The following is a 23,963-nucleotide window of genomic DNA, read 5'->3' as shown; positions in this document are numbered from 1 at the left end:
AATTATGTAAGCATGGTTGGTTGTTGTAATGTGAGTTTGATTTCTGGTTGGTAAATACCTATTTTCCATTACTGAGTAATTCCCTAACAATATCACAAACTTGAATCAAAGACAAGCTCAACTGGATATGGTAAATGTCATAGTAACATACATAATAAAAAGTGTTTTACACCCAGAGGTAATTCCAAAAGGGTTGGCTGGTCCAATCCAACAATTAAGTACAACACATAGATGCTCATAGGTAAAATATCACCAAAAAAAAAGGAGCTAACAAGTCACACTGACATTACCAGAAAGTTAACACAAACATAACCCAAAATAAGACAACATGCACAAAAAACAATCATGACAATAGGATGCTAAGTTTTTCATTTCCTTAAAGCATTCCCCATTTTCTTAGAGGCAACTTTGCCATTAACTTCAGTTTCTTTGGAGAAATGTGAGGTGCTCCAGAAAGCCTGGCAGAGAAGTGCCTAACAGGTTGGCTTGAAGATGTGGTAAGGGTAGGCTGAGATGAAGGAAGAGTTCTGGTGGCTGGCTGTGATGAGGATGAAGAAGGTGCTGAACTTGTTGGACTGGCAACCTTGTTGGGCTGTAGATCATGTTGGGTTGAGCAGTTGGGCTTAGTAGTTTCCTTGGGCCTGCCTCTAGGACTTTTTGGCTGTGCTGCATTGTTGGATTGAGTTGAAGATGGTGGCTGTGTTGCTGAAACAGCTTTCCTCTTGACAGATTGCTTGGGAATGGGCTGGGAAGAGGCAGTCTTTCTTCCTTCCTTGGCAGCTAGATGGTTTGATTTGGTGCTTTCCTTCTGCTGCTTTTCTTTGTTCTTTGACTGCTGGGCCACACAAACATATACAAATTTATAATGGGAATATTATGCTTATGACAGACCATTTAATAGAAGGAAGGCATATAAAAAATTATACCAAGTCCTCAATAGGTTTAGGGCATCTACTTTTGTTGTGCCCAACAGATCCACACAGAGAGCACCTTTGTTTCTCTCTCTTCCTTGATAAGTGAGTGCGGCTGCTCTGTTCTTCATCTCCAGCAACTGCTCTCCTCTTTTTCATTGGCCTGTGACTAGGCCTTCGATAGGAGAGGGCATAACATCAGGGTGTGCTGTTCTCTCCCAAAGATCTACTCCATTCAAGGGCTGTATGATTGAGTCATAGCACCTCATGTACGCTTCTTTCTTATAACACCCATCCACAAAAGGTTCTAAGTCTAGTCCCTTGAACTTGATGCAACTAATAGCATGGACACAAGGTATGCCACTCATCTTCCACATTCTACATGAACATTCATGGGAGCCTAAGTCTACCGCAAACTTGTCTAAACCGTTCACAACTTCATACTTCTGAGCTGTAGACCAGTATGGCCGCCACTCCCCAGCTGACCTAGATCTCTTCTCCAACCTCAATCTAATCCTAGGTAAGATTGTCCCTGAATAATTCTGTGCAAGTTTCCTATTTTCTGCCCACCTCGTCATTAGTTTAACCCTGATTTTCTCTAACATCGTAACTATAGGCTTCTCTCTAGCATCAACTATGGTAGAATTAAAGCTCTCAAACATATTATTAACCAATGTATCTACTTTAGAGTTATAGGTGAACATAGATCTAGACCAATACCTAGGAGGGATAGCAATTAGGTACCTATAGGCTTCCTGATTCACAGATTCAACTCGGCCATGTGCCTCTCCCAATCCCTCCAGTGAGTCACCTTAGCACACTTCCACATCAGTTTCTTCAATTGTAACCCTGGAAACCTTTTCCTGAAGTTGTTGTACAAGTGCCTAACACATAACCGATTATCCACTCCTGTTATAACCTCTTCATATGCTGGCAACAAACCCTGCACTCATGAAATCAAGGAGCTTGTAATTAGGGAGAATTGAATAGTTGTAATTCATGTTCTACAATTAGTGAAGTATGCTTACTTTCTGTTGGTCAGACATGAAGGTAGCTCTTCCCATCTTCTCAAGCCCAACATCAGATGCAAGATGACTTAGAAACCAAGTCCATGAGTCCTTCGTCTCGGCCTCCACAACCGCATATGCAATCGGCAGGATTTGATCATTGGAATCCCAACCAATTGCAGTGAGCAATTGTCCTCCCAGGGGTGTCTTCAAAAAGCAGCCATCTAGGCCAATGAAATCCCTGCAATGCTGGAAGCTCTGCTTGCATGCTTCCAAGCACACATAGATCCTCTGAAAGATACAGTAACTGGTCCTGGATGATGCTGGTGCTTCAATATCAAGATCTGGGGACCTCTGCACTTGTATGCGAACTGAGGATCCTGGATTTGCCCTCATCAGCTCCTGTCCATAGTCATAAATCCTTTTATACTGCTCTCGGAAGGTTCTCTGAATTTGATCAAGTGCAATCTGCTTGGTCTTACTTGCCAATGACTTAGTGACAGTCAAGTTCCACTTTTTCTGTGCCTTCGAAACCAACTCCCTTATTTTCACCTTCAGATTAGCTTCAACCTTCTTCTTAAACGCCTTGCCGCCACTTCGAATGTAAAATCCCCACCCTGTGTGATTGTGTGTATGTGTGTGTCAAGTTCATGTTGTGTAGCTGCCAAGTTTCCTCACCTCTGATTTTTGCAGCATAAACCCAAAAAGGACAATCACCCGAACAAACAGCCCTAACCCTCTGCAAATCACACTTCCTAAACCTGATTGCCCTTGCGGTATGCACAACATAAGCAATTACAGTGTCCTTGAACTCCTCCCGAGATGCATACACTGTGCCAACTTCCCATTTGTATTGTCCCATATCTTTTTGAAGCTTGTGAACTGGAAACCTCAAACCGTCATGCTCCGAATCAAACCCATCAGCCCCAACCTGGTGATCCTCCTCTAAGTCATCACTGTTTTCTCCCTCATCATCTTCAAAGTCCTCATTTCCTACAGCATTCTTTTTCACAACCCTGGGTTCACATGTTGAAATCCACTTCCCTCAGGATCAAGCTCATCATCACTATCAGTAAAGTGCACATCATCTTCACTATCATCCTCTTCTCCAGATGGTTTATACTCTGAATCGAGACTGTCACTGTCACTAGAGTTACCATACTCAACTTCATTGTCGTCCTCTGCCCCAGAGTAAGCAGCAACTGGTTCAGATTGGTTTTGCCCCTCATCTACTCCACCATACAGAACCAGCTCTTGCCCCTCACTAATGTCACCCATCCCATCTTTCTCCCTAACATCAATGTAGCCAGCATCAGGAAACACCTCTTCGTCCTGAACCTTATGGACAACATACAACTCTACATGGTCTCTCAACTCTGCTATTCGACACATGTCAATGGAATCTGCATCAGTTTTAAATAATTTCAGATTTTTCTCCATGTCTTCATCTGCTAGATCCTTGAACCACAACGATGGGATATTCTCCTCGACGTAACCAAGTTGCTTTAGCTCAGCATAGGCTTCAAATACAGACCACCAATCACCATCAATCTCTTCTATCACTGTTGTTTCTCCACCCATGTACTCTAATGGACCGTTCTTATAAGTAAACCATCCTCCATGGTAGACCTTCACTTTAAAATAACCCATCGTATTCTACAACACCCTGAAACAGAATACAACAACACATAGAAATTAATTTAAAAGATGAAACACACGGACCTTCTTATTTCACAGCGATGCTAATCCCTAGTCTCCACACACATTGCCTCATTCCAACCATAAACAGACCACCAAACCCTAAACAATCTAACCCGATACTAACCACTGCAACGAGAGCTACCATATTGAAAAGAAGGACGAAAATCATACCTACGCAAACCCTATCAGTAATGCTTCAGTGACTTTTCACGTCCCTTCCTTCTAGTTCCTCGATCTCACCTCCTCTCTTCAGTTTCAGTCCATCAACATCTACGGTCCTTTGTGATTCTGGGTTAGGGCACAATGAAATCGGTTTGGTTTACGAAGCGTTGTGAATAAAGGGTGTTGTAATAAACGTTAAGGGTTTTCATCCAATTGAACACATCAAGTGTTTCACGCGAAACACTAACGTTGAAAAGGGTAGATTCGTCATTAAAAAAAATTATTAGAAAGGACGATGTTAAATACAAATGCAACATTAAGGACAATTTTAAATCGAAAATTAGAAGAGGGACGATTTCAATTCTGGCAAAAAACTTTTGGGACCAAAAGTCCAAAAACCATACTTAACCCTTTATTTTTCAATGCATAACAATAATGTAAAAAATTCTCAGACATGAATTTCATGATGAACTAAGTTGTCTTCGGAAACTACTCAGGTAAAGATGTCAAAAACTTTTTTTAAGATATTTTTTAATAATTAAAATTCAACACATATAATCGATTAAACTGTGTTATTTTTATTAAAATTAGATCAGTTTAAACGAAAAACTAATAAATTAAATTTTAAACCGATCTAAATTAATATTTTTTTATAGAAAATGATTACAATATCCCTATTATAAAAATATAATAACTAAAATACCTATATATATATATATATATATATATATATATATATATATATATATATATATATATATAATAGGAGTATTTTGGTCATTTTCTATAATAATGGTATTGTAGTTATTTTTTATAAAAAATAATATTAATTTAAACTAGTTCAATATTTGATTCACCATTTTTTGGTCAAATTAATTTATTTGGCCTAATTTTGACAAAAATAATACGATTTAATCGATTATATGTGTTAAATTTTAATTACTAAAAATATTTAAAAAAAAACACTTCAGACGACTTTATCTGAGTGACTCCCTTATTATTATTGGATCGTATTATTCATTTATTTGATTTTCTAATTACTCTATTTGCTTACGGTCAAATTGAGATTTTATTTAGAATTAAAAAATTAAACCATGTTAGAGAATCATTAGAATCATTTTAAATCAGTTAGTATCATTTATATTTATATAGTATATCTGTGTATTAATTGTAGGATTCTATACCTTTATTACTTTAATTCTTCTGGTACCTATATATACCCCTTGTACATTGTACTTTTGATCAACCTGAATAACATACAAAACACTTTTCTTAGATTTCTCTCTTGTTTCTATCATGGTATCAAGAGCTTAGGTTGTTTTTTTTTTTTCAGAAACAATTGGTTTCTAGTTCATTTATCTTGTTTCACCGATAGTACTTTGTCCTCAGCTTTCGACTTCTTCCCGACAACTTGGTTCGTTACCGCCGCCACCCTCGCCTTCTCCTCTTTGCAAGCTTTCCAACGAGCTCCGCCACGTCGTCTGGAACCCTCTCACGCGCCTCCACGTGCCGCCACAACGTCGCTGGCCACTCCCATTCTTTCCCTGCCCAGAAGCTTCAGCAGCCGTTAGATCTTTGCACAGATCGCACGCTCCGCAGGCCTCCACGTGTCACACCGCAGGACTCCCAGCGACCCGCCCCACGTGCTACCCGGTCCGACCCGCAACTTCGACCCGCGTCCAGCTTAGCGCCCACGTGTCTCCTCCCTCCAGGACCTTCTGTCAATACTGCTAATGGTTTCCTCTTGCACGCAACACATAAGGATTCTATCTCCCAGTCGACTCTTAATCTTCCTGATACTTATTTTATTCCCAATTTAAACTTTAATCTTATTTCTGTTGGTCAACTTGTTGATCTGGATTTTGATGTCACTTTTTCTATCTCTGGTTGTCGTGTATAGGATCGTTAGACGGGACAAGTCATCGGGACTGGACGTAAGGTTGGAAGGTTGTTTGAAGTCGAGAATCTTTATATTCCTCATGTACCAAATCTCTGTGCTGCTTCTTCTCCATCTACCCTTCACTTATGGCATCAACGTCTTGCCCACAGCTCCTTAGGAAAATTGCGTCCTCTTGTGTCTCAAGGTGTTTTGGGTCAGGTTTCTAATGAATCTTTTGATTGTATTTCTTGTCAAACTGCCAAATAACCTGCTTTATCTTTTCACAATAATTCCTCTCTTGCAAGCTCTCCCTTTAATCTAATTCACTCTGATGTTTGGGGTCCCGCTCCCACCGCTTCTATGGGAGGAGCTCGATACTTTGTTGTTTTTATTGATGATTATTCACGCTTTACTTGGGTTTATTTGATGACCAATCGCCATGAGTTACCTCAGATTTATATTAACTTTGCCACTATGATTAAAACTCAGTTTTCCAAGGTCATTAAGGTTTTTCACCGTGATAATGCTATGAAATACCGTGATTCCAAACTCTTAACCTTTCTTGCAGAACAGGGTACCTTGTCTGAGTTCTCTTGCCCTGGTACGTCTCAACAAAATGGCCGAGCTGAACGCAAACACAATCACATTCTTGACTCTGTTCGTGCAATGCTTCTTTCTTCTTCTTATCCTGAGCGTACTTGGGGTGAAGCTGTTCTTACTGCTGTTCATGTTATCAATAGACTCCCTTCTTCTGTTCTTGGTAATGTTACTCCCTTTGAGCGTCTTTATCGTACCTCCCCAGATTATAGTTCTCTTCGAGTTTTTGGTTGTGTCTATTTTGTTCTAATTCAGCCTCATGGACATAGTAAACCTGAACCTCGGGCTCGTATGTGTTGTTTCTTTGGTTATGGCACTGAACACAAGGGTTATCATTGTTGGGATCCTCTCTCTAAACGTATTTGTATATCTCGTCATGTTGTCTTCTGGGAGCATCACATGTTTTCTCGGTTCTCCTCCTTTGAGTCTATTCCTCCTACTCAGTCACCTTTTTTCACAAACCCCAATATTGATCTTTTTCTTAGTGATGATTCTATAGGTTCTATCTCGAGTCATCCTCCATAGCCTCCTGTTCCTCCGCCTTCTCCATCTCCCGATGATTCCGGACCGGACGACGCTCCTACTCCTACCGTCATTCCTCCTCCTTCCACTCGCTATTCCAGGGTGAGAAATCCACCTCCTCATCTTCTTGATTATCATTGTTTTTCTACTATTCTTCATCAACATGAACCTAAGTCATTCAGAGAAGCCTCCATAAATCCAAATTGACAACAAGCAATGCAGGAAGAAATACAAGCACTTGAAAAAGCACACACTTGGGACTTGGTTAATTCTCCTTCTAATCAGGAAATTGTGGGAAGCAGATGGGTATACAAGATCAAGACTCGCTCTGATGGTTCTATTGACCATTATAAGGCACGATTGGTTGCTCAGGGTTGTACTCAAGAGTATGGTATTGACTATGAAGAGACTTTTGCTCCTGTTGCTCGTCTCACATCTGTTCGAGCTCTTCTTGCCATTGCTGCGGTCAAAAGATGGTCTCTCAGTCAGATGGATGTGAAAAATCCATTTCTTAATGGAGATTTGAAACAGAAGGTCTATATGAAACTCCCTCCGGGTTATCCTTGTCCTTCTGGCAAAGTTTGTCTACTTCGCAAGGCACTCTATGGGCTTAAGCAAGCTCCTCGTGAATGGTTTGACAAGTTCAGCACTACCATATGCGGTCTTGGTTTCACTTGCAGTCCTCATGAGAATGCTCTCTTTATTCGTAAAAGTGAACGTGGAGTTGTTCTTCTACTTCTATATGTTGATGACATGATCATTACTGGAGATGATGCTGATGGTATCTCTGATCTCAAGGCGTCCCTTCAACATACTTTTGAGATGAAAGATCTTGGTTCTCTCAGCTATTTTTTTGGTCTAGAAGTCATATCCACCGATGATGGCATCTATCTCTCTCAAGCTAAATATGCTTCAGATCTTCTTGCTCGAGCCGGAATTACAGATAGTCACACTGAGTCTACTCCTCTTGAGCCTAATGTTCGATTTACTCCTATGGATGGCACTATTTTGGATAATCCTACTCTCTATCGACAGCTAGTTGGAGGACTCGTCTACTTAACTGTCACCCGACCAGACATTGCCTATACAGTTCATGTACTTAGTCAGTTCTTGTCAGCTCCTCGTACTACTCACTATGTGGCAGTTCTTCGCATTCTTCGCTACATCAAAGGCACTTTATTTCATGGCCTTTATTTTTCTGCCCATTCCTCTTTGTCCCTTTAGACATACTCTGATGCTGATTGGGCTGGTGATCCCACTGATCGTCGTTCTACTATTGGTTACTGTTTGTTTCTTGGCGACACTCTCATTTCTTGGCGTGTTAAGAAGCAAACATTCACTGCTCGATCAAGCACAGAAGCTGAGTACCGTGCCCTCGCTGACACCACTGCTGAGGTTATCTCGATTCGTTGGCTTCTCGAAGATTTGGGTGCTACTCAGTCGTCTCCTACTGATATTTTTTGTGACAACCGCAGTGCTATTCAGATTGCCCATAATGATGTCTTTCATGAATGCACCAAACACATTGAGATTGATTGTCACTTTGTTAGGCAACGTATCCTTATTGATGTTGTTCGTCTCATTGCTGTTGGAACACTGGATCAGACTACTGATATCTTCACGAAAGATTGAAAACTCATCACCCGATTCATTTCTGGACTTTGTTATCCAAACTCAAGTTGGTATCCTTAGCTCCCACTTGAGTTTGAGAGGGATGTTAGAGAATCATTAGAATCATTTTAGATCAGTTAGTATTGTTTATATTTATATAGTATATCTGTGTATTAATTGTATGATTCTATACCTTTATTACTTTAATTCTTCTGACACCTATATATACCCCTTGTACATTGTACTTTTGATTAACCTGAATAACATACAAAACACTTTTCTCAGATTTCTCTTTTGTTTCTATCAAACCAAATGCCAAAAACATAAAATATAATAGAAATTAAATTTTAAAATTGTCTAATTCAATAAAAATATTTTTGAATTATTTATACGTTTAAAAATTTTAAAAGGGGACAAATTTTCTATAGTTTGACTTTTACATGCTGAAAAGCGGTCAACGCCTTCAGTCCCGTGATGCTTGAATGGTTGAGGAGGTATTGAGGTAGGTTGCTTACCCATTTTCATCGCACTAGGTTTAATCCTTAAGCTGAAAGTCGTATTCTCCTAAAGTAGTATTAAGATGTTCAAATTCAATACTTATGCTTGAACATCATATCATTATTTTGCTTTTAATTAGTTAACTCCTCCTCAATTTCAAATTAAATCATGTTGTACGTACCCAACCAAACTACATTTACATGTCTATTTCCATAAAGCTCTCGTTTTAAACATTCCGGCACACCCACGATGACATTTTCCTTTTAACTAAATAAATATTGCTTTAATTTAATAATAAGCAACTAACTAGAGATCGAAAAGATGGGTGACATGCATTGGTTCGTTTCACAAATCTGAATAGAATCATACAGATGCAGTGCGTGTTACTTTTCCTGCTAGGAAACTTAAGCGGTGTTTCCAGTGCTAGAAAATATAATAAAATAAAAAAATCTACCGAACCCAACAAAAGACCGCACGAGTAACCCCTTGTGAACAATGACGTCATCAATCTTTTATTGGTCTTCTTTTGACAACAATAATCTCCTTCATCCCAATTGATGAAAGTCAATTATTTAATTTTGACCTTTTCTAAACTGAAAGCTGTAGAAAGCTAATCATGTTCATAATGAATCCGTGTGGGTGTGGCTGCACAGATCACATACGAATTACCTGCGTAAAAGCAGTGGTCATGTCTTTGTCAAAGCCTTTATGTTGACAAACACAAGTGGTGTATAATGACACAAATGCCCCCCAACCAGCTTCTAGGAAGCATGGAAGCAACTACGTCCCATTCTGAATAATAATCAAAATTGCTGTCATCTATCCCATCCCTTGAGCCTTGAGCCTTCATCAATCAATATATATACATAAACAGTTCAACAGAATCAATCATCCACCACCATTAACATACTCACATATAAAGTGATGATGGCTGCAAGTGCAGGTGCAAATGCAGAGAGAGGAAAAGGGGCTGTGGATTTCGAGGACTTACTGCCGGTGATAGCGAAGAAGCTGGGCGGGGAGGGTCTCATGAGGGAGCTGGAGAAAGGATTTGAGCTTCTGATGGACAAGGAGAAAAGGGTGATCACGTTGGAGAGCCTGAGGAGGAACAGTGCCCTGTTGGGTCTGCATGATCTGAAGGAGGACGAGATTGTGAGCATGGTCAGAGAAGGTGATATTGATGGCGATGGCGCGCTTAACATCATGGAGTTTTGCGTCCTCATGTTCAGATTGAGTCCACAGTTGATGGAGGACTCTTGTTTCTTACTTCAACAGGCTCTGCAACATGAATTACAGGCATCAACAGCATTCTATTGATTAGAGGGAATAGGGAACCAATCTTAAGTTTTCATCCTTTCTTCTTCATTACATTTCACCGGAGAAAAAACACATGTACTAAACACACTATAATTATTGAAGCTTATGCGTGCTTTCAATAAATTCTTCTTCTTTTTTTTATTTTGGACGAAATGGGATGGGGTAATGTATATATAGTTACTACTGGGCACTTCATCATTGCATTTGTTACGTTATTTGGCTTCTTTTTCTTTTACTCCCCTTTTTTAAATCTATGAATAAATAGTGCTGCACATAAATCAGAAGCTTATTCATTTTCATTGAAGCCATTGGTTTTTCAGTAGTGTAATTCCCTGCAACCAAGCTGCTATGGTGTATGAATGCTTATAATAGTATGACATGATGTATTGGGAATAAGAAATATGAAATCAATGAATTATTGTGGATTCAATCAAATCTAAACCAATTCCTTAGCTTTCTCTTCTTTTCTTTTTTTTTCCCTTTCACACGGAAAGTTATTGATCATTAATAAGAAACTTTTAAAATATGAATTGGATCTCAAACACTACAAAGTAAGAAGAGATATGGATTATTCATTCATGAAGGTTTCTTCGTAGGACTTTCCTAGACGGAAGCAAGCGAAAACATGGGTAGTCGGTGGAAATTTCCTAAAGTTATTATATTATCCATTTATAATTTGCATGATGTGTCAAATTGCATACCACCTTCTTTGATCTTCAAGTTGAAGAAGGTGTAAACCACTTCCAGATTTTCGATACCTTACGTAAGCAGTGATTAATGAAAAAAGTTCCTAACACGAAGAAATTCATGTCAAATATTTTTTATAAAATTTAGCTAATATATATTCTCAAGAAAATTTCTAATCCTTTATTTTAATAAATAAAAATGAAGTAAATTAAAAACTTAAATTTATATTTTATAAAAACATATTTAATTGATAGTTTTGAAATTTTAGATTCCATTAATATTTGTCAAAATGCTTTAATAACATTTTGAGTATGTCTTTTTCTACACACATAAGAGGTCCAATGGGCCATAAGAGAAATTATAAAATAAAGGACGAAGCCCAATGAGGAAACAAGGCCCAATCCCTCACAAGTGACTACCCTCTGTATAGTTACAGTAGCTGACCCCTGTAAGTAACCCAGCGAAAGATCTTCATCTGCAATTCTGCATCCTATCATAGTTTTGATCTATGAACGAAGCAGATTGAAAACTATTCTGCATCCTATCATAGCTCTACCACATATCATATCAGAGAGGCCTTAAATCATTCAATTTTAAAAAAGTTACGGAATACGGTATCTAATGTTATTTGCACATGTGAAACATCCTTTCTAATTTCATCATAGATATACAAAGCTAAATTTCTGATATAGGAATAGAAATAGAGAAAGAAGTTTAGCGTTACAAACAATAAGAAACAGAGGCAACTATACAAAATAAAAAAGAAAAATCAAAAGTTACATGAATCATATAAGTATGGACGAACCATATTGAAATTGAAACTCAAGCAGTAAGCTCAGGCATCTTAAAAGGTCTAGAAATGCCATGAACGACGAATCCATCAGAAGTTAACATGTCAGGTGCTACAATCTCAACGCCACTGATAACAACACCTGGCAGGAACCCTAGAACCCCATCGATTTCAAGCTCATCATCAGGCATCAGAGTCCTCAACAAGCTCCTTACCGGCAACAACGTCAGCTCCTGATACGTCAGCCTCTTCGGCAGAATGTGAAGCCTCACCGCCCTATCAAGCAACGTCGAAGGGTACCCCAGAAGCGCCATATCAGGAGGCGCGAAGATCGTAGCAGACGTCAAACCCACCGAGTCCTTCGAAATCCCTTCAAGAACCGAATGCAGGGCTATTGAAAACGACGAGTAACCTTTTGAACCCAGCAACTGCACGATCCTGTTCCACTCAATAGCGCTCTGGTTGTTCGAAGAACTACTATAGCCATTAGAGGCTTGAGCCGGAGGGTTTCTTCTTGTGTTCATGTTCACGCGACAAGTTGGTGGCTGAGCGTCGTCCAAGCCCCACGACTGGGGATCTTGACGGCGAAGAGAAGCGAAGGGTGAAAGAACGCCGTGAACGGCGAGCTGAGAATCGAGGTAGATGTCGGGGTTTGAGATAAGGACGCGGTTGATCTCGATTGTTCTTAGGTTGGGATCGATTTTGGTGACCGAGAGCTTCTTCTGGCGGAAGAGGGTGGTAAGGCAAGAGCCTAGGGTGGTGTTGTTGAGGAGGTCTTGCATGGTGTAGATGGAGGTGGCCGTGTGGTAGAGGAGGAGGTTCTTGAGGAGCCATGGGGGGAGGGAGGAGTTGTCTGTGATGGCGGAGTCTTTGATGGCGAAGATGGTGGAGTTGTTGGGGGGATGAAAGAAGGGAGGCTTGTGGTGGAGGAGGTCGGCGATGACGGTGAAGCCGGCACGGCGGAGGGCTTCGGAGGCGTTGAGGGAGACGTCATTGGGTATTGGGGGTGTGACTTCTTGGGAGGAGTTCTTGGAGCTGGAATGCACGGCGGAGGAGATTGCGATGACTCCCAGTGTCACCGATACCAAGAAGTACACTGGGAACCAGCACGAACAGCGAGGTGCCATTGTTGTAGGGAATGAAGAAGAACCAAGAAGAAGAAGAAGAAGACTGTGACTGCTTCTTTTGGAGGGAAAAGAGAGTCAACAGTGTTATGATTTCAAAGAATCTTTGAAATAACTCTTCTCTTTAGTGCTCCTTGATTCTTATTTGTGAATTTCGCTTCAAATAAAACACAATTCTCTAACAATAACTATATATACGGTACATATGTATGCATACTTCTCTACTATTAGCTACTAGCGTAAAGAATTTATTTACGTTACATATACAAAGTTCAGCTAATATGATGTATCAAAGTTGATGGGAAAATGTTATTTTTATGTTAGCACCTAAGTGAATACTAATCACTATATTACTATGTAAGTGACATGTAATTATGGAAAATTTGTTTAAAAAAAGACAAAAATTGTAGGGAAAAAAAAACGAAGTTGACACTCTCTAAGTTGACGATGTCTGGTTTGAGCATTAATTTTGAGAAGTCCAACTTGATACCAGTGAATTGCAGACAGGAGTGGGCTACCCGAATGTGTCAGCTATTGGGTTGCCAGGAGGCGACCTTGCCGGTGAAGTATCTTGGCATCAGTCTAGGAGCGAACTCGAGGCTGGTAAAGACTTGGAAGCCGGTCATAGACAAGGTGGAAGAGAAACTCAACTTGTGGAAAGCAAAAGTCCTTAGTAAGGTTGGGAAGATGGTATTCATCAAGTCGGTAATCAATAGCCTGCCAATTTATTACCCGAGTTTGTATAAGATGCCAAATGCGGTTGCAAGGAAAATTATCTCGTTGTAGAGGAGGTTCTTCTGGGGGAAGGATGATGGGCGACCAGGCATGACTCTTGTGAAGTGGGAGTTGATCCAAGCCCCAAAGAAGTTAGGAAGATTGGGGGTGGGTGATGCAGCGGTACGCAATGCTGCACTACTGTTTAAATGGTGGTGGCGGTTCTCAAAGGAGGAATGTCCTCTATGGAAGAAGATTGTGTGCTCCTGTAATAATGTGAACCTAAACCTCTTGCTATCAACTCAGAAATTACCAGAAAGAGGTGGAGCGTGGAGGGACATATGTCAAGTGCCAATAAAGGAGCAACATGTAAGGCAGAAGATGATTGATGACCTTGCTATAGAAGTAGGGAATGGTAGATCCACCAGATTTTGGGAGGATACGTGGCTTCAAGTGGGAAACTTGAAAAACTCCTTTCCGAGACTCTTCTCGATTTCAAACCAAAAAGGATCAGTGATTGGGGACTGTGGGTTCTGGGATGGGATAGAGTGGGTTTGGCACTTTTAATGGAGAAGGGAACTACGTCAATGGGAAATAGAGACCTTAGATCAGCTGCTTCAAGTCTTGCAATCTGTTAGATTGATAGCAGAAGTGCAAGATAGAGTGGTGTGAAAATTTGATAAGGAAGGCGTTTATTCTACTAACTCATTTCTGTAGGTTATGCAGGAAGAGACTTTGGACGAGGAGTTTCTGAGCTATAGGTTTACAAAAGAAATTTGGAAAGGACTAGTTCTGCCTCGACTAGAGTTGTTCACTTGGTTTGTTCTGGTAGGCCAGGTCAATACAAAGGATCAGCTATGTAGGCTGAAAATTCTACAACAGAATGATAATCTGTGCGTCTTGTGTAACAAACAAGTAGAAAGTTTACAACACTTATTTATTACTTGTGAATTCTCTTGGCAAGTATGGTGTGCATGGATCTCAAAGTTTGGACATAAGTGGACTGCACCTGGTACTTTGAAAGATCACTTTGAGAGTTGGAGATTGATGCCGTTGAGAAAAGAATTGCGCAGGAGTTGGATGGTTGGGTTTTTCTCAGTTATGTGGAACATTTGGTTACGACGGAATGACGTTATTTTTCAGAGTAAGACAACAGGAGTTGGAGACTGTGTGGCTCAAACATTTTCATGTGCTACAGAATGATGTGGTCAATAACTCAAGTTGTTGATAGCTATGTCGGAGATGACATAGGAGTTATTTTCATTGTTTTATTTTTCCTGTCTTGTTTTACTCCATTTCGATGTTGAGCTTCCTCTTTAAAAAAAATTGTAATTTCAAACATCTAAGTTAATATTTAATTTCGTTCTTAAAATTTTAAGTTGAATTCAAATTGATCTTAGAATTTTAATTAGCTCAAATTGACCTCTTAAATTTATAATCGTAACTCACGTTAATTTTTGAGTTAATCTTTGTTAATGGATGGTTGATTTGGTACGTTAATTTGTCACAATTTAAATTTTTCACTCAAGTTCTATACGATCGAAACTTATTAGAACTCGTAGAACTTAGAAGCTTGATAGACGCTCTCATATTCCCAAATTTTACAAATTGAATTTGTTATTACTATTTTTGTGAGGATGTTGGAAAGCCAATTAAGCTTTTAGGCATTCTAATAGGTCTCAATCACATAAAACCTAGGAGAAAAGTCTAAATCGTGGCAAATTAATGTGCAAAATCGGTATGACATTAACGGAAATCAGTTCAGAGGCTAATACGAGTTATTATTGTAAATTTTAGGATTCAAATTAAATCAATTATAACTTTAAGAATTATTTTAAATCTAACCTCAAATTTCAGGGGTCAAATTAGGGGTGGCAACGGGGCGGGTAGGGGCGGATTTTTGCTCTACCCGACCCCGCCCGCCATACAATAACCTGCATAGAACTCGTCCTGCTTCTATCCGCAGGTAGTGAAATATTGAACCCTAACCCGCCCCTGCGGGTATCCGCCTCGCCCCTACCCGCCCCTATAATTATTAAAATCCAATAAATTAAATTAAATTTCAAAATTTATATAACTATCATCACATACATAATATAAATTAAAGTAAAAATTTAAATATAATACAATATTATTAATCATTTACTAATTATTTTACATATATTATACATATTATATATTAAAATCATATATATTATATATATAGCAGGGCGGGTAGGGGCGGATATTACCTAAACCCGACCCCGCCTTGCCCCTCTCAAAAAACCCGCCCCGCTAAAAACCCGCCCCGATACGGGGCGAGTAATTACCCGCTCCGAGTGGGTAGAGGCGGGGTGGGTACCCACGAGTTCGAGTGGCATTGCCATCCCTAGGTCAAATTAAGTATTAACTCCACAAATATTTTAATTTATTAAATATTTTTTTCACCTTTCCGTTTTAAAATTTAAAAAAATAAATAAATAATCTCCATTTGAAAAAAGTAATCTCATTTTTTCTTCTCATTTGTTTTCATCATTTTTTCTTTTTTTTGTCAAGATGTGTATGTAGGTTTTTTTTATCTTGTTATTGATTTTTGGATTTTTTTTCCCCTTTCTTTCTACTTTTGTTTGATTGGATCTTTTTGTTTTTTCATGTATTTTGATTATAAAATAAAAACAAAGTTTAAGCATGTTAGAATATAATTAGGATCAATTAGAATCAATTAGAATTATTTAATATATCTGAATATTTATTATAGAATATTATGTCTTTATTATTACGATTCTTTTAGTACCTATAAATACCCTTTTATATTGTATCATTCTACACAATTTGAATAGACAACTTGATTACACTTAATAATACACAAATCCTTCCTCCAGTTTAGTCTCTTGTTTCTAACATGGTATCAGAGCCATGGTATCCTCCTTGAAGAGGATAGGTTGTTTTCCTTGCGGTGAAATCACCGTAGTTTTTGCATTTTTTTTTTCTATGTCATTCTTCTTTTCCTTTTGTCACTCCTTTGATACTTTTTTACCTCACCGACTAGCCTATTTTCTCTGTCTTGTGTTTTTTTCGAGTCGAATGATCAAACACCATTGTCATCCATTGCTTACCTATTCTCATGAAGAAATTATATAGTTTTCGCTCTCTTTCGACAGTTCCGTCTGCGTTCTCTCGTGGCAGTTCCGTCTACATTTTCTCGTGGCAGTTTTGTCTGCGTTTTCTCGTGGCAGTTCCGTCAGCGTTTCGTCTGTGTTTCCTTGTGGCAGTTTTGTCTGCGTTTCTTTCCGGCAGTTTCATCTGCACTTCCTTCAGATAGCGGCAGTTCTGTCTGCGCTTCCTTCAGACTAGCGGCAGTTCCCTCTGCGCTTCCTTCCGGCAGTTCCCTCTGCGCTTCCTTCCGGCAGTTCCATCTGCACTTCCTTCAGGCGTCAGTTTCATCTACGCTTCCTTCCGGCAGTTCCGTCTGCACCCGCGACAGTTTCATCTGTGCTTTCTTCCGATAGTTCTGTCTGCATCCGTTCTATTAGTTTATGTATTTTTTTTATTTCGTTATAAATTTCGAACTCAAGTTGTCACTTGAGTTTGAGGGGGATGTTAGAATATAATTAGGATCAATTATGATCAATTATAATTATTTAGTATATCTGAATATTTATTATAGAATATTATATCTTTATTATTACGATTCTCTTAGTACCTATAAATACCATTTTATATTGTATCATTCTACACAACTTGAATAGACAACTCGATTACACTCAATAATACACAAATTCTTCCTCCAGTTTAATCTCTTGTTTCTAACAAAGCATATGCTGATGATTAAAATTAAAGTGGTGATGAAAAAAATTAAATTCAATAACATTTAGACCAAATGAGATATGATTTTTATTTGAACATTCGAGAGGTAAAATAACTAGCTGAAAAGAAAAAAGTAAAAATAATATAATCAACTTGAGTTGGTTAAACAGTCAACTCACTAATCTATATAAGTAAATATCAGAGGTTTAAATTATATCTTATACATGCAGTAATTCATCGATAAACGACAAACTCTTAAATAGAATTCAAATTCCCAGATTAATTATTATTCTAGTGAGCTAAAGAATGACGTGGATAACCCAAAAAAATATATAATTAATATATATAAAAAGATTTGCATGGAACTAATAAGTTAGTCCACACTAAACTAGTGAAGTGAAGCAGTGATACACAACTCAGAAGCAGCTGGCTAGCTGGCTTTATAATCTGTTGCAAGCAAGCTGGAAGCTGCACTACCTAATTCCTAGTCTATTCCTTTTCTAGACTTTTGGCACCTATTCTCCTCTCTCTTTGACTCCTAATAACTAGTATTTCTTTGATCCTAAATTTGTTTAATTATTTTAAGAGTATAGTTAACATATTAGGTTATTTAATCGAAAACATTTTCATAGAAAATATATACATTAAGATAAATATTAACTAAATCCTTACTTTAAAGATGCATATTAGACATGGGGATCTCCCAACAAAGATCATGGAGGCACCGCCCTTTTTGTGGAAAGTAGAATTGCTTAAGATTTATACTTACCAATTACCACCCACCATCTTGGACAACTTAAACAAATTTATTTTACAGAATTATTTCAACATTTATCTTTTTGTTTGATTTTTTTATTGACGATTAAACTTATGCATACTCACCAATCAAAGTATAATTGTTTAAGACTTGGCTTGCTTAAAGGTTTGAAGAATTAAAAAAGCGTAAGAGTTGAATTATATATGCTAGTGCACATACAAATGACTCTTTTAGGATTGCAGAGGATTCTCCTTGTTCCTTTTTTTTTTTTTTGAACAAAATTGGTAAAGGGCACAGTATACACATAATCAGATACTATCATGTCCTAAATCAATATTATACTGTTGTTGTTCTAGAAAAAGAAAATTATTTGTATGATTCAATAAGACACAATGCCATAATCTCAAGCTCAACGAATGTACTGGGTCATCAGAATCTCTCAGCCACTTTTGTGCTTTCATAAGCAAAAGAAAGTGACACAATATGATTCTAACAAGGAAACGGGACACAGAACAAGTCAACAAAGAAAATTATAGTACAGAAATCTTAATCAAATTATATGGTATTCACAACAAAAACAGCTTATAAAACAACATAACACATAATCTATTGTTACAAAGCTACAATTATAATGAATGCCTACACTAACCCTTTAAAAACAAAATGGAAAATGATTGAACAAGAGATAGAAGACAGAGCTCAGTAAGAAGAAGCAGGAGCAGTGTCCCTTCTCCTTGTAACACGGATGTAGCAAAAGACAGCAGCAAAAGTGGCAGTAACAAGACCGCCAAGAATGACACCACCACCCGCCACTGACTTGTCTGTTGTGGAATGATGCTTTCCCAGCCGTCTGATATTATCGATAGGAGCCTCTGCTGCCTCTGCTTTTCCATCATCAGTTACTGGTCCTTCTGCCTTTCTTTCATCCTTCAAAGGTGGTTTCAATGGAGCCTCAGAAGTTTGTTGTGCCATAGCTTCTTGAAGTAGCAACATCTGTGTAGTAATAGCTACAAGAAAAGTAAACACAAGAAGCATGTTGCTCATTCTGAAGAAACTCAAGTAAGCTAAGTGTGTGAGGTGTTGTTCTGAAGAAGAGTTTGAAGTGATTCGATTTTTATGGAATAATGAATGCAACACCGGGGGGTAGGAGGGGTTTTTAAAGAGAGGGAGAGGAGCGGAAACAATGAATGAAGGGCCAAGATCTTTTGGTGGAGGGTTCATCTGTATGTGTAGTTATGAGAGTTTGGTTTAGGAAATAGTAGGAATGATAATAATAAAAAGGTGTAGCTAATAATGCTATTAATGTTATTAATTTCAAAAACTTTATAAAAAAAATTAATTTTATAATATATTTATTGTGTATTTATCAAAATAACATATTTTATTTTTTTTAATAGTAACTTAAATATATGCAATTTCAACATATGTTCTTACGAGATATGTTAGTCTAAATTCTAATAATAATAATAATGAAAAGGATGAGGTTAATGCCTTCCTCCTAATTCAATTTCAATCTTTTAAGCTTGCTAAATGGTCCATCATAGCTAATAGCTAAGGCCAGCTTCACAACTCCCTACCACTCAATCCCCCTCTCAACCGGAAGATTTAAATACTATTTTATCATCTCTTTTTTACCCTTTACAGTTATAGTAGGGTTGATCTTTTTTTATTTTCCTTTTTCTTTTTTCCATTTAGAGTGAAAGTTGGTACAAGTAATAAAATCTAAAGGACCAGGCTAAATAGTGTCACAAGAACACCACAAAATCAGTCATCTATCATTTAATTTATTGCAAATGATTTTATTATAATATAAACCTTTTTTTTTTCACGGTATCTTCAAGCATGGCATACCAATAACTAATTTGTTGCAATTTGGAATTTGTTACTGACCAATGAATTGCTGCATGCATAAAATGGGATTCGAACTCCCAACAATTAAACGAACTAGTGGGCTATCTAACTAATACTCATATTAAATCCATAATGAAAAAGTTCTCTTGGTATTTCTTTTATTGTTATGTTATATACACTACTTTTACATACATAAATAGTGATACACTTCCTTATTTTGATAATAAAAGTTATTGGTGGGTACTCCCATGAAGATATTATAATTATCTTCATGTGATGATTTTTCTTTTTGACCCTTAGATGATGGAGTGTAGGGTTAGATTTTGATATGTTATAAAAGTGTTGTTTTTATTTAAAGTGTGGCCAAATCAATAAATCACACTTTTATACAAAGCATCTTCATAAAAAGATGTTTTTTGCATCTTCATTTGAGTAGCTCCCAAAGTTATTACTTATTAAGTTATTTAATGTTTTCAAAAAATAGTTTTTAATTAGAAAAAGGATATACACCACATTACCACTCTTGGTGTAAACTAGAGTGATGCATAATTATTTATTTTAATCACACTTACATAAGTCCCTATCTGCCGAATCTAATGAAATCTCATCAGTTTATTTATTTTCTAACTAAAACATACTACACATATAAGTTATATATATCTCAATCTAGGAATCATGATATCAACACATCCAACATAATCACATATAAAGAATGTTAGAAAATCATTAGATTAATTAATCATTAATATTTAAAAATATAAAATAACGTATGTTTTATTGGATTATTAGATTAAAAAAACTAAACTAAAGGAATTAAGTTGATGACTAATTGATAACAAAAAATAATAAATTCTAATAGCTTCCAACATTTCTCATCTTATATTTTTGGAATAACGTGAAATGTGTTGGAGTTGAACATTTTAGGAAGTATTCATCTTGAAAGCAAAATATATAGTTTTCTTAAATTTTCCTTTTGCCCACAAATTGTATTATCAGCGTTTGCATGCATGGAGATTGAAACTAAATGACGCATTGCATTTAATTTCCCAAACTAATTAGAGAATAGTTATGCACATATTGAACACACAATCCCTATTCCTAATTTTTCTCATCATATATGGTGTTCCAAAGATATATATGTGGAAGAAAACAGTTGGCAACCATGTGTAGCTGGAAATTAGTAGATAGCAGGTCAATGTGCATTCATCTCATGTATCACTTTCATCATTGAAATAATCGATTCCAACTTTTGGGCATAACCAACTATAATAAGATAGAGGACTCTCTACCTATATAATCACCATGGCCATTGTACTATGTAAAGCTTGTAACTTCAACTGTTTCCTCACCTCATAATTAACCATTATTCCACGACTTAGTCAAGGGTATTTATAATCCCATTACTAAGTCATCAAATTAAATTTTCAGAAAGGAACCGCGTAAAATAAAGCATGTAGTTTTTAATTTATTATTACTATTATTATTTGGATCATATTATAACAGATTACACAAGTTTAATTTGTACGAAAAGCTTCGTTAAAATTAAAAGGTATTAAAAAGTCAACAATGCTAGGGAACAAGAAGGTACCAGCCAAAAATCAGCCAAATGCCTCTAGATGAATCCAAAACCTCTACGTGTATAGTACTTATTATGTTAAACATTATTCAGAATGTTTCTTTTTTCATACTAAATGAATGTTCTTTTATATATTTTATAAATTTTTTTATATATTAAAAATCAGGATTGTTGGAAGTTCCCTAATCCCGCCCTTATTTCTCTAACGTATCATTCAGAATTTTAATTTGGAATGAGAAACAATTAATATCAAATATTATAAATTAAAAATAAATAAAATTAATTAATATAATTATAAATTAATTAAGTTGTTTACTTTTTAGCTGATGTCCTCTTGTTTCATATACTTTTCCTTAAGTCGGTTAGTAGCTACTAGCTAGCCAGCAGGAGCCAAAATGATATGATTATTCATGTGTTACAATTAACATATTATAGGAGCGTTAAAATGATATGTCAATCGTACCAAAATAGAAACAGAAATGTGCCCCCCAATCTTCGGGTAGTTAATTAAGCTATCAAAGGAAGTTGAGATTAAGCAAATAATAAGCACCGAAATAGTTGGAGGCTACATATAGCATACAAAAATCTTATTACATACTAAAATTAATTATTAAAATTAATTATTATATATATAATTTAATTTATTTTTAATATATATTTTATATTCTAATATATATTCTATCTCAACGCTGAATCTCTTCAATTTTACATCCAGTAATATAGGAGTATCAATTCAACAGTAGTATTAAAGGGTCAATATAATTGTACAACCAATCTAATTACACATACGTATCTTAGATAAAAATGGAGAAAATAGATGAGTAAATAACATGTTAAATAGGTTGCACAATTAATTTAAGGAGACCACTTACATAAAGACACAAAAAATGTCTTTATTTAAAGACGTTTATAGGTGTCATAGTATGATTGGACATCTCTATTAAACCGGTTAATAAGCTATTTTTTAATAATTCATAATAAAATCGGTTTATTAAAGAAAAATAATAAACCTAATTGTCCATATTATAATGATTAGATTCGGTTTGTTCCGATCAATTTACACAATATAAACCGAGTTATATTTAAATTTTTTATAAAAAGACAAATATATCCTTAATTTTTAATTTTACAAACATTTAAATTCCTAATAATTTAAAAATACAATTAAACCCCTATAAAAAAATAATTCTAACCCTAATCCATTATCCTGTCCAAGCCCAAATTCAAGCCTATCGGTGAAATGGTGAAATAATTTGCAGCCTTCTGAGATTCCCCCAAACTCACTCGATCATGCTCAAACCTGGAAAGAAGGGATGTTCTCGGTAATACAATTCATCAATTCCCAAATTCAAAGTCGCAATCTTTCGAGAATTTACAGGAACTTAACTTACAGCAGGTAAAGTGGCTACTAATCTTGAAAGGCCCAGGTCTGTGATGACTCATTGCAGTGCTAATAGAGTTATGTTGAGAAGGCATTCCTCAAGCCAAGTTCTTCCTTCTGGAAGTAAGAGACTCTGGTGGAAGATGTTACTCTGGAGCCATAGGAACATACATAGACATATTTCAAGCAAATCAACACAGGTGAATCCTGGTGTGGCTGTAACGCACAATCCATACGGGTACTCTTCCGACACCCTTGAACCGAAGCACAAGCAGTCACCAAGAAACGTGGAATGGTAAGTATTGTATTCCATTCATTACGATTAATCACATGAAACCTTACTAGTTACCGATTATGAACGCGAGTGTGATTCAGAAGAGAGACGAGAGGATGTTTCGGTTGAGTAAGAACAAGGCTTATTCGAAATCTGCAGCTGATACAAGATTTGATTTCTGATTCTCTCATTTTAAGGCTCTTCAGATAATTTAATTTAATTTTTATTTTTCCCTTATTCTTCCATTTACGTTGATAAATGCTAATGCAATAGTGTGTGAAGTAGAGTTCTATTTTTTTTTTTCACGTTAGCTTAATACGCTTCGTATGTTCGCAATTGTTGATCCGCGGTGATGAACTGATTATGCGTTTGGTGCGCAATTTGCAATGCAAGCCTCAGAATCTTAGATCCTACTATTGTAATTTAGAAACAGCGAAAACTAGTGCTTTATTTGTTGAATTTTATCAAAGATGATGAAATTTATTATGTGAAGAAGTTTAGTATTTTGGAAATGGATGATAATTAATTAAGGTGAACTAAAGTGAAGTTGTTCTGTTGAGCTATAATATAGAATCCTTGAGACTTGAATGTTTTATCAAATGCAAGTAGCGGATCGGGTTGTTGGTTTGATATGAATAACAAGTGTTCATACATATTTTTGTTCACATTATTAATAAAATAATACTAAGCAGTGGGACAAATCATAATATTGAATGACTACAGTGACATGTTAAAAGTAAGCAAAGATGACTTATCTTTAAGTTCTAAAGTAGTTGTAATCAAGGGGGGAAATGTTTAAATCACCAAAATTATACTCT

At 36.7% G+C, this 23,963-nt stretch overlaps 3 protein-coding genes across 4 annotated transcripts; 2 read left to right on the top strand and 1 right to left on the bottom strand.

Moving 5' to 3' along the window:
• The first annotated feature begins 9,717 nt into the window (after window positions 1-9,717).
• Window positions 9,718-10,509, top strand: LOC107614531 (calcium-binding protein PBP1). The gene has a single exon (XM_016316721.3). The coding sequence runs from the start codon at window positions 9,813-9,815 to the stop codon at window positions 10,203-10,205; it is 393 nt and encodes a 130-aa protein (XP_016172207.1). The 5' UTR covers window positions 9,718-9,812; the 3' UTR covers window positions 10,206-10,509.
• Window positions 10,510-11,714: 1,205 nt separating this feature from the next.
• On the bottom strand, window positions 11,715-12,833 carry LOC107610455 (fasciclin-like arabinogalactan protein 21). 2 transcript variants are annotated; one of them, XM_088495210.1, is made up of 2 exons: window positions 12,215-12,833; window positions 11,715-12,175 (listed from the first exon to the last, which is right to left on the bottom strand). In XM_088495210.1, exons 1-2 carry the CDS (start codon window positions 12,807-12,809, stop codon window positions 11,715-11,717), a joined length of 1,056 nt encoding a protein of 351 aa, XP_088351336.1. In that variant the 5' UTR covers window positions 12,810-12,833. The 2 variants fall into 2 exon arrangements, with proteins under 2 accessions (XP_088351336.1, XP_016167991.1); XM_016312505.3 differs by having other exon boundaries at window positions 11,715-12,809.
• Window positions 12,834-13,253: 420 nt separating this feature from the next.
• Window positions 13,254-16,853, top strand: LOC148547127 (uncharacterized). The gene is made up of 3 exons (XM_088495312.1): window positions 13,254-13,496; window positions 13,593-13,935; window positions 16,711-16,853. Exons 1-3 carry the CDS (start codon window positions 13,254-13,256, stop codon window positions 16,851-16,853), a joined length of 729 nt encoding a protein of 242 aa, XP_088351438.1.
• Window positions 16,854-23,963: the final 7,110 nt, after the last annotated feature.

Source organism: Arachis ipaensis, chromosome B8, assembly GCF_059453495.1.
Source record: "Arachis ipaensis isolate K30076 ecotype BB chromosome B8, ASM5945349v1, whole genome shotgun sequence".
Lineage (NCBI taxonomy): Eukaryota > Viridiplantae > Streptophyta > Magnoliopsida > Fabales > Fabaceae > Arachis > Arachis ipaensis.
Note: the sequence above shows the minus strand (reverse complement) of the source record. Positions and strands in the feature narration are given on the sequence as shown.